Source organism: Artibeus jamaicensis, unplaced genomic scaffold (genome assembly GCF_021234435.1).
Source record: "Artibeus jamaicensis isolate MK-2021 breed Jamaican fruit bat unplaced genomic scaffold, CSHL_Jam_final contig_956, whole genome shotgun sequence".
Taxonomy (NCBI): Eukaryota; Metazoa; Chordata; class Mammalia; order Chiroptera; family Phyllostomidae; genus Artibeus; species Artibeus jamaicensis.
The window spans coordinates 574,793-595,119 of record NW_026522021.1 but is presented as its reverse complement, the minus strand read 5'-3'; the positions used below and the strand labels follow the sequence as shown (position 1 = coordinate 595,119).

The 20,327-nt window shown below is 56.8% G+C and overlaps 3 protein-coding genes across 4 annotated transcripts; 1 reads left to right on the top strand and 2 right to left on the bottom strand.

Moving 5' to 3' along the window:
* Positions 1-442: 442 nt before the first annotated feature.
* Positions 443-7,546, bottom strand: ALKBH4 (alkB homolog 4, lysine demethylase). The gene is made up of 3 exons (XM_037139178.2): positions 7,327-7,546; positions 4,768-4,965; positions 443-1,342 (listed from the first exon to the last, which is right to left on the bottom strand). The coding sequence occupies exons 1-3, from the start codon at positions 7,447-7,449 to the stop codon at positions 755-757; spliced, it is 909 nt and encodes a 302-aa protein (XP_036995073.1). The 5' UTR covers positions 7,450-7,546; the 3' UTR covers positions 443-754.
* A 25-nt stretch (positions 7,547-7,571) lies between these two features.
* Positions 7,572-14,612, top strand: LRWD1 (leucine rich repeats and WD repeat domain containing 1). Of its 2 annotated transcripts, XM_037139177.2 has the most exons (15): positions 7,576-7,777; positions 8,250-8,484; positions 8,579-8,695; positions 9,157-9,297; positions 9,522-9,626; positions 9,891-10,013; positions 10,094-10,208; positions 10,651-10,760; positions 10,944-11,151; positions 11,637-11,709; positions 11,806-11,946; positions 13,630-13,721; positions 13,908-14,063; positions 14,144-14,256; positions 14,353-14,612. In XM_037139177.2, exons 1-15 carry the CDS (start codon positions 7,698-7,700, stop codon positions 14,491-14,493), a joined length of 1,950 nt encoding a protein of 649 aa, XP_036995072.2. In that variant the 5' UTR covers positions 7,576-7,697; the 3' UTR covers positions 14,494-14,612. The 2 variants fall into 2 exon arrangements, with proteins under 2 accessions (XP_053511308.1, XP_036995072.2); XM_053655333.1 differs by having other exon boundaries at positions 7,572-7,777; positions 14,144-14,612.
* A 327-nt stretch (positions 14,613-14,939) lies between these two features.
* Positions 14,940-18,940, bottom strand: POLR2J (RNA polymerase II subunit J). The gene is made up of 4 exons (XM_037139179.2): positions 18,804-18,940; positions 17,526-17,615; positions 15,953-16,127; positions 14,940-15,167 (listed from the first exon to the last, which is right to left on the bottom strand). Exons 1-4 carry the CDS (start codon positions 18,854-18,856, stop codon positions 15,132-15,134), a joined length of 354 nt encoding a protein of 117 aa, XP_036995074.1. The 5' UTR covers positions 18,857-18,940; the 3' UTR covers positions 14,940-15,131.
* Positions 18,941-20,327: the final 1,387 nt, after the last annotated feature.

Below are 20,327 nucleotides of genomic sequence, written 5' to 3'. Positions count from 1 at the left end.
GCAGGAGGGCTGGCCCTGCAGGCCCAGGGAACACTGCCATCCCCTCTACTTCCACAGCCTGCACACCTGGCCACAGACACAGGTGCGGCCACCCACACAGGTGGGCGCCACAGCAGCAGCAGGCAGTGAGCCACCTCGTGCTGTCCTGGAAGCCGGAGAGAACCCCCCTCACTATTTAACACCATTATGTGGGGCAGGGGTGGGGTGGGCTGTGTGTGCATGACACCCAGATTTCCCCGTCCTCACTGCATCCTGCACCCCAAGGTTGGATTAGGCGTGACCAGGGCAGAGTCTGACTCAAGCTGTTACCAGCTCTGAAATTTGGAACAGTGGTAACTTCAAATCTTCTACCAACTCCATTCTCCCATCCAACATGCTACCCAAATGGAGGCGCTGCACAGTAGGGTATCAGGAAATCTTCCAAAAGATGGATAAAGGAGAAAATGGTTTTAAGGGATGCCAATATTTTTTAAACTCAAATTATGCAACTTCCCTCAAACTGTGACAAATTAACCCAAACGAGTGGCCATGGTGTGGCTCAAAGGGGCTGACCCAAGGCACATGCCCATCAAAAGCAGTCCCCACAGGGCTTGCACCGCCGTGCGCCGGGGGTCAGCAGTCTTCTCTGAACACCTGATGAGCTGTGGAGGGGACCCTTGTGCTGGGCTCCCCGTTTCAGTCCTGACAAAGAGTCAACTCTGGGCCAGCACCCCAGGCCCAGCCCGGCGCCAGCTCCTGTTCCCGGGGAGGCGGCTCACAAGGGCCTCCCCTGAAAGGAGAGAGAGATTCGCAGGAGCTCCTGCCCAAGCTCTTGCTGCCTGCCCCCAGCACGGAACTCGGCTGACAGCTCCCTGAAGGTGGCGCACACACGGCGGGCCTCGATGTGTCTGCGGTGGATGGCGTGCTTCCACTGGTGCCGCGCTGCCCCGGTAAGCACGAGCAGAGAGCGGCGGGGTAAGGGCACAGCCACCTCCACCTCCTGGCACAGCACGGACCTGCTGGGGGCCATCACACCTTCCACCAAGGCTTCCGGGAAGCCGGATGGGGCCAGGCAGAGCAGCAGGCTGCCAGGTGCTTCCCGGGACATGGACAGCACAGTGGGAGACAGGAGGTTGAGGCTCACCAGCCGCTCCCCCCACAGCCAGGTGTCGTCCAGGTGGGGGTCGATGGCTGAGCCCCGCTCTGGGCAGTAGTCCAGGTTACACTGCTCCACGGGCTGGAAGTCCTCCAGGATGGGGTAGAGGCCCATTCTCCGCACCACCTCCCGGCTGAAGCTGGGGAGGCCTTGGAAGCCAGTGGTCTTAAGCTTTTGTTTCCGAAAGTTGACTTTGGGACCGTAGTCCTGAAGGGAGAGGACAAAGAAAAGTGGAGAAGTGACTGAGTTTACAGAAGTGTTACTGCACACTAGGCCTAAAGGATTCAGTCACGGTGACTGAGAGCGCAGAAATTTCTGACTTCGTGGGTGTGACATCCCGGCAGGAAGAGGCCGGCAGCACAGAGACACAAAGAGCAAACCACTGATGGCAGTAAACGCTAGGGAAAATAATAAAGCAGGGAACAGGGTACGCAGCATTGGGGGTGTCTCAGCCTCGGCACCCCAGGAGGCAGAGCAGGAGACCAAAGGCCCGTGTGTAGGCAGTGCGCCCCGGACGGGAGACCGGACGGGAGGCCGAGCAGCGGGGATCTGGGAAGGACGCGCAGCAGGGGAGCAAAGGCCGGTCCAAGGTGGCACCGCCAAGGCGGGCAGCGCGGGGCACAACGGGGGTGCGGAACCAGGAGGGACAACAGTTACCACGTCACCCGGCAGTTCTACTGAGTATACACCCAAGAGAAATGAAAACAAGTCCGCACAGACACATGCACATGAACATTCTAGCAGCACTATTCACAACAGCCAAAGAGTGGGAAGGGCCCACGTGGTCACCGGCAGATGGATGGATAAACAAATGGCAGCACAGCCAGCCATACAGTGGGATGTGAGTCGGTCCCAAAAAGCAGCAGAGCATCGATACGTGCTGAACTGATGAACCCTGAGAACATCTGAGTAAAGACACCAAAGTCATGTACGGTATAATCCCGTTGATAGGAAATGTCCAGAATAGCCAAATCCGCAGGGACAGACAGAGTGGACCAGCGGTCACCTGGGGACGGGGTACAGGGAGGGACTGCTAGTCAGTGTGGGCTTCCTTTGGGATGACGAAAATGCTCCAGAACTAGCCCTGACTGGTGCGGCTCGGTTGGCTGGGACTGTCCCACGAGGCGGAAGTTCGCTGGTTTGCTTCCCGGGCGGGGCACATGCCTGGGTTGTGGGTTCAGTCCCCAGTCAGGGTGTGTGTGAGAGGCAGCGGATCAATGTTTCTCTCCCTTACCCCTCTCTAAAGTAAATAAATAAAATCTTTAAAAAAAGTCCTAGAACTAGACAGCGGTAATGGCTGCACTACATTGTGACTATACTAAAAGCCAATCCACTGAATTATACACTTTTTTATTTTATATATTTTTAAGACTTTACTGATTTATCTTTAGAGGGGAAGGGAAGGAGAGAGGGAGAGAAACATCAATGTGTAGTTGCCTCTCGTGAGTCCCCTGCCGGGAACTGGCCTGCAACCCAGGCATGTTCCCTGACTGGAAATCGAACTGCGATCCTCTGGTTCGCAGGCCCGCACCCAATCCACTGAGCTATACCAGCCAGGGCTATACACTTTACTTTTTAAAAGATTTTATTTATTTTGAGACAGAGGGGAAGGGAGGGAGAAGGAGAGGAAAAAAAACACCAGTGTATGGTTGCCTCTCATGTGCCCCCTACCTGGGGACCTGGGCCCTGACTGGGAATCGAACCAGCGACCCTTTGGTTCGCAGGCTGGCACTCTCAGCAAAGTCATCAGCTGAGAGTGAGCCACACCATCCAGGGCTGAATTTACATTTTAAATGAATGGATTTTATGGTATGTGGCTTCTATCTAAAAAACAAAACAAAACAAAACAAAAAAGGGAGGAGCCCTCTAGAATATACCTCAGATTTTTGGCCTGAGGTATGAAAAAGGGGAGCATTTATCTGCCAACTCCTACCCTCTCAGGCCCCCCTCTAATAAAGGGGGGCTCCATCTGGTGGGTCCTTCCAGACACGTCTCACAGTGGTGGGTGAGCACCTCTCGCAGGGCGGCAGTAGGCAGCAAGCCTGAGGTGGGAGTGGGGCCGGCAGAGGGCCCAGGAGCTGGGCCCTCAGGGAGCACTGAGGAGGCTGCTGTGACTGCTGTGGGCAGCGCCAGGGGGCAGCTGGGAAAAAAACAAAGTCGGGCCGACACCGTGCAGGGCCCTCCTGGGCACTGTAAGGACGCTGTGTCTAAGCTCCAGTAGGAGCCTTGGAGGGTGCGCAACGGAGAGCGACAGGGTCTAATGAGGCTTCTCTGGAGTCACTTTCCTCTCCTTGAAAACTGACTGAAGAGGGGTGAGGGCTGCCCCAGGAACCAGGAAGCCCCTGAAGGAATCCCAGGGAGGAAACCCGGGGCCGGCCTGTATGCAGTGGCAGCGGCGGGGAGGGTGTTCTCAGATTCAGACGGGGTTTGAAAGAAGAGCGAGCTGACAAGAGTCAAAGTGAGCGACAGAGAAACCTGCACAGATGCACGTTTCCGGCCTGTGCAGTTTAGGGTCTGACGGAGCCCGCACCATGATGGTGCAGAAGGCCGTGACTCAGGAAGGTCATCGGCGGGGGGTGGGGTATGTGTCTAAAGCAGGACCCGGGAGAGGCCCAGGGACTGAGCCTGAGAACCGGCCGCTGGGATTAGTGTTTGAGTAGGTCAGGCAGGGATGGGAAAGCAGGGATGGGAGGGCAGGAACTGAAGACAGTGAGACTAAACCCTTTGAGGAATTCCACTGCACAGATGAAGAGATGGAGCTCACTGGGAGGCTGGCAGCAAAGTTCCAGCCGAGGCAAAATCCATCTTGGGGAGAGAGGGCAGCAATGCTGGACAAGGTCGTCTGAGTAGAAGGGACCAGCACACAGCTGGAGAAGGCGGGTGTGCCAGTGTCTGTTTTCTCAGACAGGAGAGGTCATGAGCCGGGAGGGAGGAGGGGAAAGAGGTTTGGAAAGACAGCAGCAAAGTGGTGACCTGGGGTGGGGGGTGGGGGGCGGGGGTCAGGTATGACTGTGGGAGCAGGAAGGGCCCAGGGCCGGGGGGGCGGGGGGACCTGGGAGCGGGCTGCACACAGGTGTGAGGGAGGGGCAGCTGGACGTGACCAGGGCTGTGGCTGAGCAGAATACGAAGGGGAGGACAAAAGGTCGAGGGGGCACCCGAGGAAGTCACTGTAGAACGGGCTGTGGTACAGGGTAAGGAAAGACGCCGGGAAGGGGAGAGATAGTGGAAGAGTGGCGGGATGGATGGCTCACGGGTTCTGGTGGTGGCAAGGACTGCTGGTGCTGAGGAACAGAAGGAGTGACCTAGACGGGGAAGAGCAGGACTCTGTCTGGCTGTGATCCTGGACAAAGAGAAGGTCTGGGACTCGAAGGCCTGAAAATCCGTGAGACTGACCAAAAGCGAACTTCGGACAGGAAGGCATCTGGCAGGCTTCAAGAAACCCTCCCTGACAGTCGCCAGGATTGGGCCAGCCAGGCGAGGGCAGAGAGAGCTGCAGCCACCTGCCTTAGAGGCCTGGCTCACCCTGGTGTGTGTTCAGAGGAGGGCCCTGAGCGGAGGCGAGCGGTGGGCCCAGCAAAGTGACCGCCCTCTCTGACAGCCCCACCTCTGCTCCCCAGCTCTGGGCACCCTACCTGCTTCCTCCGTCCAGACTGTGAGAGCCTCCAAGGCTCACGGTCCATAAGCCGCACCATCTCAGCTTCCTCCTCCTGGGTCATGAAGTCCTCTATCAGAGTCACGCCAGGGAAGGGGAAGGCCCAGCCTTCAAAGTCAGACTCCTCGGCCCCCACAGCCCAGCCAGTGTCCGAGTAGTAAACAAAACGATGTGTTTTCTGGAAAAGAAAGACAGGGGTCCCAGAACCACTAGGGCCTGCCGTCTGGAGGCGATATCGGCAGCCGCCCCTGCCCAGTGGTTCATCCAGCCCTGATGCCACTTTGGAAGGCAGCTAGAGTCTAGAGAGAGGCCACACCCCTGCTCGGGGCTGACCCCTGGGGAAGGCTTTCGTTTCCCTCATCCATGAAAGGGAGGGGCATCTGCATAACCACTTTCTGTTCTCCACTTTACAGCTGAGGTGGCCAAGGCTCAGCAAAGATAAGGAATGAGCCAGAGGCTGTGCAGCTGGGTGAACAGCCTGCAGGCCCAGTTTCTGTCACTGTAGGGTGTCTTCTGTCCTCTGCCTTGTGAAAATTAGAGGAAGAGATGGGTGTAAAAACATCCAACTGGACCAGAAGTTTGAGAAACAGGCTAGCCCTAAAGCTGAGACCCCAGGGCTACCCAGGTTGTGAGCAGCACTTGCTGGAAGGCCAGAGGAAAGAGGCCCTCTCCAGTCCAGCTGGGGACATCTCTGGGCCAGCCCCTCCTGTGGCCGCCAGAGGCACTGCCGGAATCTCCCTTCAGAAAAGAGCAGAACTTGCTGCTCACTGGGAGGAGAGCTGGCGGAGGGTCTCCCGCTGCAGTACCACCAGGATCTGCCTCAGGCTTTGACTGGAGGCCATCTGCACCCCAGGCAGCTCCTGGCCAGTGACCCAGCATGGACCAGGCTGTTTCTGCCTGGTCTGGGACTCCTCTGGGGGCAGCGTTTGCTCGGCTCTGGTGCTCCCACTGGGTCGGCCATGGCTCTGTCAGACATACACGGCAGTCTGAGGTCCTCCCTGACCAATTAATTCTGCTTCTTCCCCCTTTGTGTTCCACTGGCACTGCTACCATCCCACCCCGGGACCACCGCGCCCTGTCTCTGGCACCTCACAAGGGACATGTTAAAAGTGGGGGTCATCCTGGACATTCTGCTCATCCCTCAGACATCAGACTGGGAAGGCACTACCCCTAGAGTGTCCTGTGTCTCTGTACCCACAGCCACAGTTCAGACTTTCAGCGCTTTTTACCAAAAGCGTTTGTGGTAAAATATATACAACGTAAAATTTACTGTCTTTAGTAATTGTTTCCGTATACAATTCAGTGTGTTAAGTACGTTCACTCTGTTGTGCAACCCACCTCCAAAACGTTCTTGCCCTGCAAAACCGAAGCTGTGTGCCCTTTAAACAACAACTCCCCTTCTTCCCTGCCCCCTGCCCCCTGCCCCTACCCAGGCCGCCACTGTCCTATTTCCTGTCTCTATGATGTTGGCTACTCCAGGTGGTATAAGTGGGGTCCAGTGGCATTTGTCCTTTTGTGACTGCCTTATCCGACTTAGCAAAATATTTCCAAGGTTCATCCACACTGTAGCATATATCGAAATGTCCTTTGCAAGACTGAATAATACTCTATTGTATGTACTGCTTTTGTTTACCCACTGATTCATCAGTGGACATGGGCTGCTTCCACCATGGGCATGCAAACATTTCTTCAAGACCCTGCTTTCAATTCTTTTGGATATATCCCCAGAACTGTTGGATCATATGGTAATTCTACTGTTATTTTTTTTGAGAAACCTCATACTGTTTCCCAGAGGATCTTCCACACTTTTACCAGGGACACTGCAACAGTTTCTTCACTGGCTTCCCAGCCTTCACACCTTCCTACCAGCTCCCCAGGACTGTTCTAGAATCCACATGTAATTTCCTTTAAAACCCTTCCCCAGCGCTCCATGCCTCCAGGACAAGTCCAGCCTGCCCAGTGGCCACACGCAGGGCCCTGAGGCATCACCCCCCTTCCAACCCCATGCCTCTGGCCCAGGCCTACACTCAAGCAGTTTCCCCTGCCGGAACGCCCTTTCAACCAATTAAATTCCTCCAGGCCCAGTTCAAAGGCTGAGTTATTTTTCGTTAATTAATTGTAATTAATTTCCTCCTTGCTCATTTCTGTCCAAGGCCTCTGGGCACTTTTGCCCTGGTTTCTCAGCACCCTCTACTCTTTCCACATCGTCTCCCCACATGCCCGAAAGGCTCTCAGGCCCAGACGGTGCGGGGTGGTGGTGGGGGGTGGATGTTGTTATGCAGAGGTTTGCTGTGAAGACTCCCCCCAGGTCCCAGAGATGAGCTGGGGTCGGACTGCACCCACGTCCAATCCCTTCTCCACTCCAAGCCCACTCCTCAAAGCCCGCTCTCCCCGCCCCCCCCCCCCCCCCGGGCAACGTCCTTATGGCGAGGGCCCCCCAACACGGTTTGATCCAGGACCGTATACATGGTTAGTCTGGGCCTCAGTTTCCTCATATGAAGAATAAAGTTGCGGGCGCGCCCCCTCACCCAGCCCTTACCTGTGGGGAGTGCTGCCAGGGTGGGTCACCTCCGCGTTGCCGCTCGCAGATTAGACAGGTCCTGATGCCCTTGCAGCCGCATTCGCGAAGGACCTCTGGGGCCGCCACCACCGCAGCCGCCATCGCTGTGTCCTGGCAGCCAGCGCGCAGGCGCGGGGTCGCGGGAACCAATGGGATTTGTAGTCCTCACGAGGTGCACGAGACCCGCGGGGCCACTTCCTTCCGGTCATCATCAGCGAGGGACCTGCGGGGCGCCACCTCTTGGGCTCCGCTAGTCGCGGGCGCCAGCGGCAGCCTCCGGGAGTTGCGGGCTCCGCAGGACGCTGGTGTCCCCCATAGGGCCAGCGCGGCGCGGCCGGGGCCTCCTCGCCATGGCTCCCCTTTCCGCGCGGCTGCTGATGGAGCGGGGGCGACCCAAGACCGACCGGCTGGGGAAGATCCGGAGCCTGGAGTAAGAGGCGGGCCGGGGCGACGAGGGAGAGGTTCGGGAGCGAGGCCGGGACCCTTGCCCAGCCGGGTCATCGCCCTGTCGGTTGGGCGGAGCCTCTAATCACTCGAGCCAAACGCCGTCCTCTCGTCAGGAGATGGGCAGCGTTGGCTCCGAGTGGTCTCACCCCTGAAGAGGGCCCGGGCTGCTAAGGACAGTCCTACAGAAAGAGAATTGAGCAGTCTGTTAAGATTACAGAGGGCCTGGGGAGCACAGAGAAGTTTCCCTCCAGAGGATCAGGAAGAGCATCCGGGAGAGGGCCTGCTGACTCGAGTACTAAAGTAGTTACAAGATTTTGAAAAGTAGGGTGTTGGGGAGAGGTGTGCATGCCCAAGAAATGCCAGGTGAAAAAGCCTTTGGAGGCACCCTGGGCTGCCGTATGTGGGAGGCCCGAGGCCTGCCTGCCCTTTGAGACTCCCCTCTGTCCCCACCCCAGCCTGTCAGGGCTGAAGCTGCTCTCAGAGCACTTGGACCCCAAGCTCCTTAGCCGTCTGAAGAAGCTGCAGGAGCTGGACCTCTCCAACAACCAGCTGGAGACACTACCTGCCAACCTGGGCCTGTCCCACCTGCGCATCCTCCGCTGCGCCAACAACCAGCTGGGGGACGTCACTGCCTTGTGCCAGTTTCCGCAGCTGGAGGAGCTCAGCCTGGAGGGCAACCCCTTCCTGACAGTAAGTGGGTTCGCCTAGCAGCCCCATTCCTGGGTCTGGCATTCTGTTGGGCTTGGGCTCTCAGCAACCCCAGAGGCATTTTCTCGTTCTCCAGGTCAGTGACAACCTGAAAGTCTCCTTTCTCCTGCCCAAGCTGCGTAAGGTCAATGGCAAAGATGCTTCCTCCACTTCCTCTCAGGTGGAGAATCTGAACCGGGAGCTGACCAGCAGGGTAAGGGGGCTGAGAGGTATCTCTGGGGCTTGGGAATAGTCAGGAGCCCTGAGGTGAGAGCAGCAGGCTGGGACACTTGGAGGACACTGAGGGAGGTAACAAGGGCCTCTTCCCTGACACCTAGTGGCCCTTAGCCTGACATGGTATTGCTCTGAGCCTGGTTGTGGTGCAAGGCCTCTGGTCACTGGGTGGTGTCCTGGCCTCCATGTGTGCAGGGCCCAGCAGGGGAGGCTGAGGCACTTTCATAGCAACTTTACCCGGGACAGTCCACCTTCTCCCATCTGGGGCTGTTGCCCGTGTGTGTGTTGCTCAGATCTGTGCCACATGCAGCTAAGAAGGCTGTGGTTTAGGGAGGCTTCTGGGAGGCAGTGAGGTTGAGGCACCTGTGGCCATGAGATTGGGGGCAGAGGAGCCATGGAAGGTTGACCTCCTGGGCCTGGATCTGGGCCCTCTTGTTCCAGGTCGCAGCTCACTGGGAGAAGTTCATGGCCTCACTGAGCCCTGAGGAGGCAGCTGAGAAGGCCCAGGAGGACTTTGTGAGGTCTGCCGTCAGGGATGTCCACTATGGGCCTGAGTCCCTCAGCGAGTTTACCCAGTGGCGGGTATGTCCTCACCTGACTGTACTGAGACTTTGTTTCCCCAGCTCCTTGCTGGCTCCCATGCCCTGAGCCGCCCTGGAGGTCTCTGCTCAGGAAAGGCACCACTGTTGGTTGGACAGGCCCTTTCTCAACTCAGGAAGCGCGAGCTCCCTCTAACTGGGTGTCTGAGGAGGGACTGAGGGGCCCCAGGACTGTACCCAGCTTCTTGATGGCCTGGCCCCACTCAGGTGCGGATGATCTCTGAGGAGCTGGTGGCATCTGGTGGGACCCAAATGCATGAGGCTGATATCCCGGAGAAGTCCCTAAAAGCCACAGCTGTCCAGGAGTCCAGGGTGAGTGTGGTTCTGTGTGGCTCCCAGGGCTCTGAGAGCCTGCCTTGGCTTTTCCCACCTAGGGAAGCTCCAGAGAAGCAGGGGGTCCTGGGAATGAGCCCAGGAGACAGCCTCCAATACCTGAGCTAATTCCCTCTGACCTGGGGCCAGTTCCTGCCTGCTACACCCCTGGGAGGGCACAGGTCAGCCTATGAGAGGAAGAAAGCAGCCCTGGGTAGATGGTCCCATGGTCACCAGCTCTCAGCCACCCCTTCCCCCACACAGGCCAGGCCTGTGTCCTCAAAACGGCTGGATGATGTCCCACTCGGCCTCTCCCCCAGCAAGCGGGTGTGCACCTCCCCACTGGCCCAGGCGGAGGGCTGCCCTGTGGGCTCTGGTGGCAGCCAGGTAAGCTCTAGCAAGGTGGCAGGGAGTGTGTGGCTGGGAGCGAGGGTTGGGGCAGGTGTGACCCCCTTCTGCCCCCACAGCCTGCCCCGAAGTTGGAGCCCCTGCATTTCCTCCAGTGCCACAGCAAGAACAACAGTCCTCAGGATCTGGAGACCCAACTCTGGGCCTGCGCCTTCGAGCCAGCCTGGAACGAGGGTACACCCTTGGGCAGGCAGAGCACGGGCCTCAGGGGACACACAGAACAAGCTTTCTAGACAGGCGTGCCCTGCGGCAGGGGGGTGGGGGCGGCCTGGGCGATAGGGAAATCAGGAGGGGCAGAGAGCTTAAAAATGTCTGGGCACCCTGACCAGTGTGGCTCAGTTGGGCGTCATCCCGCAAAGCGAAAAGGCCATGGGTTCACTTCCTGGTCAGGGCAGATGCCTGGGTTGTGGTTTCAATCCCCAGTCCGGGTGAGTGCCAGAGGTAGCCAATCAATGTTTCTCTCTCACGTCAATTTTTCTTTCCCTCTTTCTTCCTCCCTTCCTCTCTAAAAAGAAAAAAATCTTGAAAAAATAAAACATCATCAAGGCCAGGTGGAGGGCACTGCAGGGGGAAAGTTTACAGAAAGTGTTTTCATTAGGCTAACCCCCCACAACAGGGCACACGCGGGCCACGTCCCAGACCGTGGCCACGTGCGGCGGGGAGGCCGTGTGTGTGATAGACTGCCAGACGGGCATCGTGTTGCACAAGTACAAGGCACCTGGCGAGGTGAGTGCCGGGGCCCTGCTGCTGCAGGGCGGTGGGCAGAGTCCTGGGGGCAGGGGTGCCGCCTATTCTCCAGGTGACTTTTTTCTTTGAGGCTGGGCCTCAGTTTCCCCGATCTGATCCTGCACGCATGTGCACACTTGTAGTTCTGTCTCTTGGTGACTGCTCCGCCCCCTGCTCCCACAGGAGTTCTTCTCAGTGGCCTGGACAGCCCTGACCGTGGTCACACAGGCAGGCCACAAGAGGCGCTGGAGCATACTGGCGGCTGCAGGCCTGCGGGGCCAGGTCCGGCTGCTGCACGTGCGCGCTGGCTTCTGCTGCGGCGTCATCCGCGCCCACAAGAAGGCCATCGCCACCCTCTGCTTCAGCCCCACCCACGAGACCCACCTCTTCAGTAAGATCCTCTCCACACCCCCCCGGGGTCTTCCAGCACCCCTGTCCTGCAGCCTGACACCTCCATGCTCCCTCCCTGGGATGCTGGGGGACTACTGTGGCTGGCAGTCTCACTCTGGGCTGCCAGGGTTGGCTCCAGCCATGACAAATGCAGTGTGACTTTGTGGACGAATGACTGGGCTTCAGACCCTGGCTTTTCCCGCAACCCGCTCTGTGGCCTTGGAGCTTTCCGACAACCTGGGCCACTGTGTTCATGACCGGGGCTCACCCCCAGCCCTTTATTTGTGGTGAGGGTGATGTGTGAGCAGAGCCCTACAAAGGGTGGCTGCCGGGTGTGGCACTCATTAGGTTAGAGGAAGACAGCACCTGGGGCCATGGCCCTCCATCTCTGCTGGAGATGGGTTGGCTTTGGAGCCACGGTCCAGGCCTTTCACCAGGAAGCAGGGTCTCCTCAGAGCCACCTCTGTTCTCGTGTCTCTTCCTCAGCGGCCTCCTACGACAAGAGGATCATCCTCTGGGACATCGGGGTTCCTGACCAAGATTACAATTTCCAGGCGAGGTGATGATTTGGGCAGGGCTGGTGTAAGGAGGGCTGGCCACCAAGGGTGTGGACACCCAGTCCTGGCCTCATGCTCTCCCTTTCACCTGCTGGCAGCCCGCTGCTCACACTCGATACGACCTCCACCCCCCTGCGCCTCTGCCCTGTGGCCTCCTGTCCAGATGCCTATCTGCTGGCTGGCTGCGAGGGTGGCTGCTGCTGCTGGGATGTGCGGCTGGACCAGCCTCAAAAGAGGAGGTGAGGTGGATGGGGGTGCCTTGAAGGCCAAGCCTCAGAGCCAGGCAGCTGCCAGTCCAGATGTCTGACCTCAGGCCCACCTGCCAGAGGTGGTGCCAAAACCATGCACGCTGCCCTGACGGCCAGAGAGATTGTTTTCAGGGTCCTCTTCACAGAACTGGCCTGTCCTTACCTCCTGATAGCCTTTTGAGTAAAGGTCCCTGTGACCCATTCCTTCCCTAGTGTTTGGCTGTGGGATTTTAGCTGGGTCAGTTTCCTCTCTGAGGTGTGATCACCTCACTGTCAACCTGGGGCTTCAATGTGCCCATGTCCTGCCATGTACTAGCAATGTGACATTCCTGCCCTAGCATAATGCTCTCATATGTAGAGCCGGGAAAGTCACCTGCATGCCAGGGCCAGTGGAGGACAAAGGGGATGGTGTCTGGTCAGGGACAAGACCCCAGAAGGCCAGGTCGAGGCTCGTGGCTCTTCCATGCCATCTGGAAGGCCCGAGACAGCATGGGGTCCCCGCCCTCTCCGGGCCCAGAAGCCTAGTGGCAGAGACATGTTAAACTAATACTGCCAGTTAAAACCGCACAAAGTGTCACATCAGCTATGAAGGAAAGAGAATCCAGCACTTTGAAAGGGGTGCAGGAAGGCCAAGGGACTCTGAAGAGGTGACCAGTGGCAGATGGATAAGTTTGCAGGCTTGTGCTCTCCACATGAGCCCTGTGAGGGAGTCAGTTGGCTAGAAAGAGGGAAAGGTGCATCCACAAGGGGAACAGCATGTGCAAAGGGCCAGCGGTAGCAAGAACTGGCTGACCAGGGAGGTCTGGCTGTGGCTTGGTTTAAGACAAGGTGGAATGGTTGCTTGGGCCAGATGTACACTGGCTTTGTTGGCCATGGCACGATTCTGAATTTTCCTGAAGTACAGCAAATAGCCTAGGAAGAACTTTAGGACCAGGTGGCAGGCGTGACGTAGCTGCCACAGGCAGGGCAGTAGAAGCCCTGGCAGGCTCTGGCGGTCGTCCAGTCAAGTGTTGGTGGTGGCCCCGTGCCATTCCTGGGAGTCAAGCCCAGGCCTGTCTCCTTCCTCCCTGTCCACTCACATCTGCCTGGTGCCCAAGTCCTGTGGCATTTCTTTTCCACATTCTAGATGTGTCTGGTTCTCCTCAGTTACTACTTGGCTGCCTTCCTTGCTTTCAGGTGTCCTCTTGTTCTCTCTAGGACTCTGGGCAGCTGCTGGGTGGCCTTTTCAAGCAGTGTAACGCTACACACACTTTCAGCTTCGAAACACTCAGCAGCCACTCCCCACTGTCCTCAGGGTCACAGCCACCCCCTGCCCAGTTTCCCTTCTCAGGCCCCCAGCATTTGGCTAGAAATGCCTTCCCGCTTGTCTCCCAGTCCCAGAGGCACTGCCTCTCTCCAGAACCTGCCCTTGCTCCCCCCGCCCCCCGGAAGAACCAGCCCCTAATAATGTTTCTGAGCCTCCACCACCTGTGATGCAGTGTACTCAGTTGCTGGCTCCCACTTCTAGGGTGAAACTCAGTCCCTCCAGGGCCCAAAACAAATATCCTCAGTTGCATCTTGTGGCCTCCACATAGGGCAGGGCCCAGAGTAGACCAGTGAGTGGTTCTCATCGAATGAATGAGAAACTCTGTATATGTGAAGGTCAGTCAACCAGCATCTTCTGTGGCCCCACAGGGTGTGTGAAGTGGAGTTCATCTTCTCTGAGGGCTCAGAGGCATCTGGCCAGAGAGTGGACGGGCTGGCATTTGTGAATGAGGATGTCATAGGTGAGCAAGCCCTGCTCAGGGCAGTCTTGCCTCCTGGGACCCTGCTAAAGCCCCAACAAGGCCTTCATAGATTGCTTCTCCCTGGGCTAGGCTTTAGGTCCAAGAGTGTCTGGTGGGGGTTCCCCACCGTGGAACAGGAAATGCCTGGAGAGGCCCCCCCAGGCAGTTTTTTGTTCTCCCTCACAGCCTCCAAGGGGAGTAACCTGGGCACCATCTGCCTGTGGAGCTGGAGCCAGACGTGGCTGGGCCGGGACAGCCGGTCCCCAGTGCCGGTGGTGGTCCTGGCTCGGCTGCAGTGGTCACCCACAGAGTTGGCCTATTTCTCACTCAGCACCTGTCCTGGTAAGCCCACCTACACACTACCATGCCTCCCACCTCTTGGAGCTCCGCCCCACCTCAGATTGCAGTGTCTGTCCCCGCAGATGAGGGGACTGTGCTCTGTGGAGATGAAGAAGGCAGCGTGTGGATCTACGATGTCAGGCACATGCTGACCCAGCAGCCCCCACCGCCGGCAGCGCCACAGGCCCCCACACAGGTACAGCTCGGCCCTCTCCTCCTTGCGGGGGACTGGTGCAGCATGAGGGGCCTGGTATCCGGGAAGGAGCCCAGCCCCCCTCTCTGTTCCCACCAGATCCTGAAGTGGCCTCAGCCCCGAGCCCTCAACCAGACAGTGACCAAGACTATGGTGAACACGGTGGTGGCCAACCCCACCTTTACCTACCTCACGGCTCTGACGGACTCCAACATTGTAGCCATCTGGAAGAGACACTAGCCTCCAGCCACTGAGTGCCAGGGATACCACTTAACTTATTCAACTTTTGGGGAAAGGATGGGGATCTTCCTATGAGTGAATATTTTTATTAAATGCTCTACTATGGAAAAGAAGCCTGGGAGAGCTGTTTGGGGGCCCCATCTGGTGTTGCTGGCAGGAGTGAGTCAGGCTGCGCCGGTGCTGGGGCCTCCACGGTGGAGACTCACGGGAGTACAGGGGTTTGAGCAGTTCCCTTCTGTTCAAGCCCACCTTCCCTGCAGCCCCCCAGGTTCCCAATTGGTGCAGAATGCGTTTGTTCCTGCCATCCCTGCAGGCAGAAATCTGGATCTCCGGGCCAGTCCACTCTGCAGTGTGCCCCACAGAAGCCCTAAGATGGGTCAGCTACGTCCACTGAGCCTGACAGTCCATTTGCTGTAGAGTCACCTCTGCTTCAGCTCACATCTGGGTCTTTGCCAGCCACACTTTATTAGGAAGATAAAACAATCTATGTACAGGACACACCGGTGTCGGGGTGAGGGGCCCTCTGGGATAGCTCCAAAGAGGACCACAGCTGCCAGAGGCTGTGGTCTTCTACTTGGTGCTGAAAGGCAGGCCTGGTGCAGGGTAGGAACTGGCCAACCCAGACTGCTTCCAGCCCACTACTCGATTCCTTCTTGCTTATCTTTGATGGCCACCTGGGGGGAAGGAAAGACAGTGCACTTAGCTGGAGTGGCTGGGTAGGGTGTGGGAACTGAGCCCCAGGTCCTCCAGAAAACTGCCTCCAAGCCTCCACGGTGCAGCCACGAACTGGAAAGAAGCAGTATACCAGGCCCCAAACAGCTCCAGAGGGCTGGGCAGCCAGCGACCAGGGACTCTCTGGGCCGGCCTCACCTACCCCATCACTGCTCCATAGCGCACACTCTGCTGCCCAGGACTGGAGTCAGATGGAGCATAGGTGCCTCCTGGCGAGTATACGGCAAGCTGTGACGAATCTGAGAGACTGTGGGTCTTGCCTACTCTAAGTTGTTTAAACTTTGAGGCTCCCTGCCTGAACAGGTGCGACCCCATCCCAGGATGAGCTGCCCTCTAGATAGACAAACACCCTGGATACAGCCTGGCCTTGCAAACCCGAGCAGCCAGCACTTGAACACAGAGTTGGAGGAGCAGCGCTAAGAGGCAGGGGGCCCTGTGCTTCCATGGGGACCATGAGAGTGTGCGAGAAGACCCCAGAGCACTAGGCAAGGCCCCTACCCATGGATGCAGACAGCAGGCCCCAGGCCAAAACGCCATAACCTAACCCATGCTCCTTGGAGGCTATGGTGGAAGTCCCTGCTCTCTCATCACCTCTGTCCCTCCCCCAAATAAATCAGAGAAAACAACTCAGGTCGTCCTAAATGTGGGCGTGAGAACCCGAATCTCTGAGGTATACAGGGAGGTGTCCAGACCACCCCACCCCATGCCCGCACAGCTGGCTCCTCACCCGGAATCGCTCTTCCAGCAGGGAGAGCTCGCTAATGAGGTCTGTGATGGCATTGGTGAAGGCCTCCTGTGGGCTGTAGTCTGGCGTGGTCTGCACTCGGATGATGATCTTGTGCTCCAAGGGGTGGGGGACTTTGTAGCCAGCAAACAGCACCTGTGGGTCCTTCAGCAGCTGTCTGAGATACAGGAACAAGCCGTGTGAGTGGGCCCGCTGAGTGCCCGTGGAGCTTACCACGCCTTTTAGCCAAGGGGTCTTCCCATTGTCTCTAAGCAAATGCAGCTGGCAGCTGGCACCAGGTGGTTCCCTGCTCTTAATTTTTAGTTGTTACCACCCCCCACCTCCACCCCCACTGCAAAAACAAAACAAAAAAACCCACACAACCTTCAAGTAAAACAGGTATTTTGGAGAAGATATGCCATATGGGGACTCTTCCCATTCCAACCCCCCCCCAATCCACGAGGATCAAGACCCTTAGCTGGTAAAAAAGGTTTCCAATAACCTCTTCCCTTAGGGGAACTCAGGGATCCTGCAATGCCCCAAAAGAGACCTCTGTAGGCAGTAAAAATCTGGCCAATGTTCAGTAAACACAAAAGCCCCATTCCCAGCCCAAAGAGCATCTGGCATGGCAGATAAAGGGGGACGAGGCCCCAGGCTCTGAGCAGTCAGGGAAACGGAAATCCTTTAGGCAACACGGCCTGGCAGCTGCTGTCCACCCTGCGCATCCTGCTCTATTCGGCTGTGGTGAAGTGAAGCCAGTGTTGTTTGCTGGGCACACCGGGCTTTTCTCCTGAGCAGCTCAGACAGGCCTGAGCTCCCAGAGGGAAGGTCCGTTCATAGGTGGGGGCACAGCTCACACAGCAACAGAACAGCAGGGCCCCAAAAGAGCCTGGGTGCACACTGGCTTGGTTCAGGGTGGGAGTTATCCAAACCGGAGATGGGCAACACCACCCTTACACCAACTTACACCAGGAGACCAGGCAGGCCTCAGCCCAGTCTCCAACACACAAACCCAGGAAGAGCCCACTTCACTGACTATGCTTTTCAGCAGTGAAAAGGACAAGCCCCTGGGCCAGAGCATCCTGGCCACCTACCTGGCCGGGACTTCACTGGTGTAAACAGGCACCCACCAACCAAAGTCGGGTACCCACCAGGGGCACTGGAAAACCAACTTCAGGCCCCTTTTACCTCTTCCCCTTACTCTTCTCAGTTACAGTCTCTGGCATACACACGTTAGAATGCCAGGGGTTACTGAGGTAAATGCAGGGTGGGCGGGAGGTAACCTCGGCTACTTCTCTATGCGCACTAGCACAAAAACACAAGCAGGCTTACTTTTCTGGCTTCCTACATTCACTTACGTTAGATAAATTAGCCAATACAGAAATAAATTAAGGGAAGAGATATCAGTCAGTGCCATTTTCAACAAAAGGTAGTAGAATGAGTGCATTGCCAGAGCAAGTAACCAGAAGGATTTCATGCAGCTCAGAGACCCGTAAGAAAATCTTCTGGAATTTGTACTTTGCCTCAAAGAGCCCCATTAAACATAGCACTTGAAAGCCTTTGACTTGAAACTTACGATTTAATGATGTTTCCTAATGTATGATCTTCTTTGTTGATGGTGAACAAACAGGCATTGGGTACCTTGGTGTCCTTGTTAATGGTGATCCTAAGAGGCAGAAACAAGAGATTGGGGCGGGGGGGCAGGGGCAGAGGCTCCCCTCCTCCCTGAGTCTAAACCCTACCCTTTAAGGCAGGCTCAAGTCCCACCTACTCCTGGAAGCCTTTCTCAATCTTTTCATTCTGTAAAGGCCTCCCTGACTCAGCAGCAGTGTATCTATACCCTGACCCCAGTTTCTGGGGGGGTTGATTCTGTGGGACCCCCACCTACTTGGATTTCTCCTTTTTCCTAAAGCAGAGTTTCTCAGCCTTGGCACCAGTAACATTTTAGGCTGGCTAATTCCCTGACCTCTGCCCACTAGATGCCAGGAGCAACCCCTTTATGACAACCAAAACTGTCTGCGGATGTGGCCACAGTCCCCTGGAGGCAGGGGCCAGTTGAGAAGCACTGCTCTCAAGGGAGAATGAAGTGGCTGGCAAAGGGCTAGACCACAGCGCCCTGCATAACCAGTCTGTAAAGAGAAGTTTGCAAAGCCAATCTTTAACTGGGCCTTTAGGTGCTGAGCCCTGGACTAAGCACTTTACATAACTTACGTCCTTTAACCTCCATAGATTTACGTACTGTGATTTAATACAGCAATAAGCCCATTTTCCTGATGGGGAAAGAAGGCCTCAGGCAGATTAAGTCACAGGCCCAAAAAAAGAGTCCTTCAGTAAGGGGTGCAGGAGCCAAGTCCATGCTATCTGACCATTAGGCTGCATTTTCCTTCACCCTGCAAGCAATGAGGAGTCACTGAAGGTTTTACACAGGCGTTTGGAAGCTGGATATGAGTCTAAGAACCATCACTCTGATTGCAGCCAGTGAGGGAGGATAACGGTGGCGGGCCAGGAGACGAGTGAGAAGACTGCCAGACCCAAAGGAAAAGGCATTTGGAGCCACACATTCCGGGTTCCAAAACAGAGCCACCACTTCTCATGTGCACGGGGAATCTCTCCGAGTCTCGGTGTCCTCATCTGCAAAAGGGAGACTCGCCCCCGCCTCGCAGGGCTATCTTAGGTTTGGCAAGCACAGGCGAGAAACGCTTCGGGAGCGGGCTCTCAGGCAAAAGCTGCTTCCCCGCCCGCCCCTCTCCCCACCTCCGCAGAGGAGGGCAGAAGCCCCACAACCTGCAGGGGCCGACGACCGACAGTTGGGGGCCCGCGACCCACGACACCCTCGCTGGCCGGCTCCACTTACTTCTTCTCGCCTTCGAACAACAAGAATGACTCAAAAGCAGGAGGAGCGTTCATCCTAGCGCCGCAGCTGCCGAAAAAGCCTCGGCGGCCCACACCACCGTCTCCAAAACACCGTAACGCAACCTCTTCCGGGTTAGCGCCCGGGTTCGCCGACGCGCTTCAGCGGTCGCCGACGTGCCAAACCCGGGTGAGGACTGGGCCACTGCCCCCTACCGGCCTGGAGGATCTTGCGCAGGCGCTAGAACCCAAGGCAGGGACCGAGGGAGCCTGGTAGCTATCTGCAGGCTTGAGTCCAGACCATCCTTTCGTGGATGCGCATGTGTGAGTCCAGAGGTCCCTTCGTGGGTTCTCTTTGTCGTGTGTTTGGAGAGCTGGGAGCTGCTCTACATAGTGAGATAGCCTCGTCCAGACTAAGCGGCAACCCAGAGCTCAGCCTCTCTCTGCTCCTCACACCCTTTGTATCTTTGGAGGTGTGCTCTTGGCATAAGAAGCCCCTGAACGGAGGAGAATGGAGCCATGGATACCCCATGGGGCAGGTGTGGCGGACAGGGGCGGAAGAAGCCTCAGGGCTCATGGGCGTCCATTCCTTGAAGTAGATGGCTGGGTAAGGATAAGCCCCCTGCCAAGGCTGCCTGGGCGATTTGCTACAAGACCCTTTCCTGTATTGTACTGGTTTACCAAGTGGGTTTGTGGCCTCATGAGCTTCTTGTTATGGGGACAATTGTGTGAGGGCTGGGGCAGGAGGCAGGTATCTATACAGGTGTGAAAGAGGCTCTGGGAGGGATGAGTGCATTAATCCCAGTTTTGACTGGTTGATCTTATGCAGACTACAGATGAATATATAGGCCCTGCCGGAGTTAGAAACAACGGGACTGGAGTCTCAGATTAGCAACTGGAGTCCTAACAGCTTCCTTGCTGTTTCTTTTTTTTTTTATCTTTTAAAAAGATTTTATTTATTTATTTATTTTTAGAAAGAGAGGGAGGGAGAAAAAAGTGGGAGAGAAACATCAATGTGTGGTTGCCTCTTGCATGTCCCCTTCTGGGAACCTGGCCCACAACCCACTGACTTGGAATCAAACCAGCAACCCCTTGGTTCTCAGGGCCACACCACTGAGCCACACCAGCCAGGGCCCAGCTGTTTCTTTAGGTCTGGGCAGCAGCCAAGGAGCCCCCAAAGAAATCTGAGCTTCCACTACCATTTCCTGGGAAGGGTCATTTCCAATGGGAGCCTTGAGCCCTGGGGAGAGGAGAGAAAGTGTCACTCACAGGAGGCCCACACCAACCTTGACTGTCCAGGTCCAGCTGGCGGGCACCTCTTTAACTGCTGAGGAATAGAAGGCAATGGAGGTAATGATGCCCTGAGGCTGTAACTCACACCCTTCTGAGTCATCCTGGAAAAGTTTGGGTCAAGGATACGAACTTTGCTAGGATTGCCTGTGCCTGGACGTGCGGAGACTGGCTGACCTTTACTGGGCTAGGGAAGGGGGTAATTTTCACCCAGCAGGGTCTTCACCCTCCTTGCCAC

Bases quoted from the DNA above. Each gene is read 5' to 3' on its own strand.
- POLR2J (XM_037139179.2), bottom strand. From the start codon at position 18,856: ATGAACGCTCCTCCTGCTTTTGAGTCATTCTTGTTGTTCGAAGGCGAG. The intron at 17,616-18,803 runs GTAAGTGGAGCC...TCTGCCTCTTAG, and splicing joins TTGTTCGAAGGCGAGAAGAA to GATCACCATTAACAAGGACA. The intron at 16,128-17,525 runs GTAAGTTTCAAG...CCTGTATCTCAG, and splicing joins TTAGGAAACATCATTAAATC to ACAGCTGCTGAAGGACCCAC.
- ALKBH4 (XM_037139178.2), bottom strand. From the start codon at position 7,449: ATGGCGGCTGCGGTGGTGGCGGCCCCAGAGGTCCTTCGCGAATGCGGC. The intron at 4,966-7,326 runs GTAAGGGCTGGG...TTTCTTTTCCAG, and splicing joins CCTGGCAGCACTCCCCACAG to AAAACACATCGTTTTGTTTA. The intron at 1,343-4,767 runs GTAGGGTGCCCA...CTCTCCCTTCAG, and splicing joins AGTCTGGACGGAGGAAGCAG to GACTACGGTCCCAAAGTCAA.
- LRWD1 (XM_053655333.1), top strand. From the start codon at position 7,698: ATGGCTCCCCTTTCCGCGCGGCTGCTGATGGAGCGGGGGCGACCCAAG. The intron at 8,485-8,578 runs GTAAGTGGGTTC...CTCGTTCTCCAG, and splicing joins AGGGCAACCCCTTCCTGACA to GTCAGTGACAACCTGAAAGT. The intron at 11,710-11,805 runs GTGATGATTTGG...ACCTGCTGGCAG, and splicing joins GATTACAATTTCCAGGCGAG to CCCGCTGCTCACACTCGATA.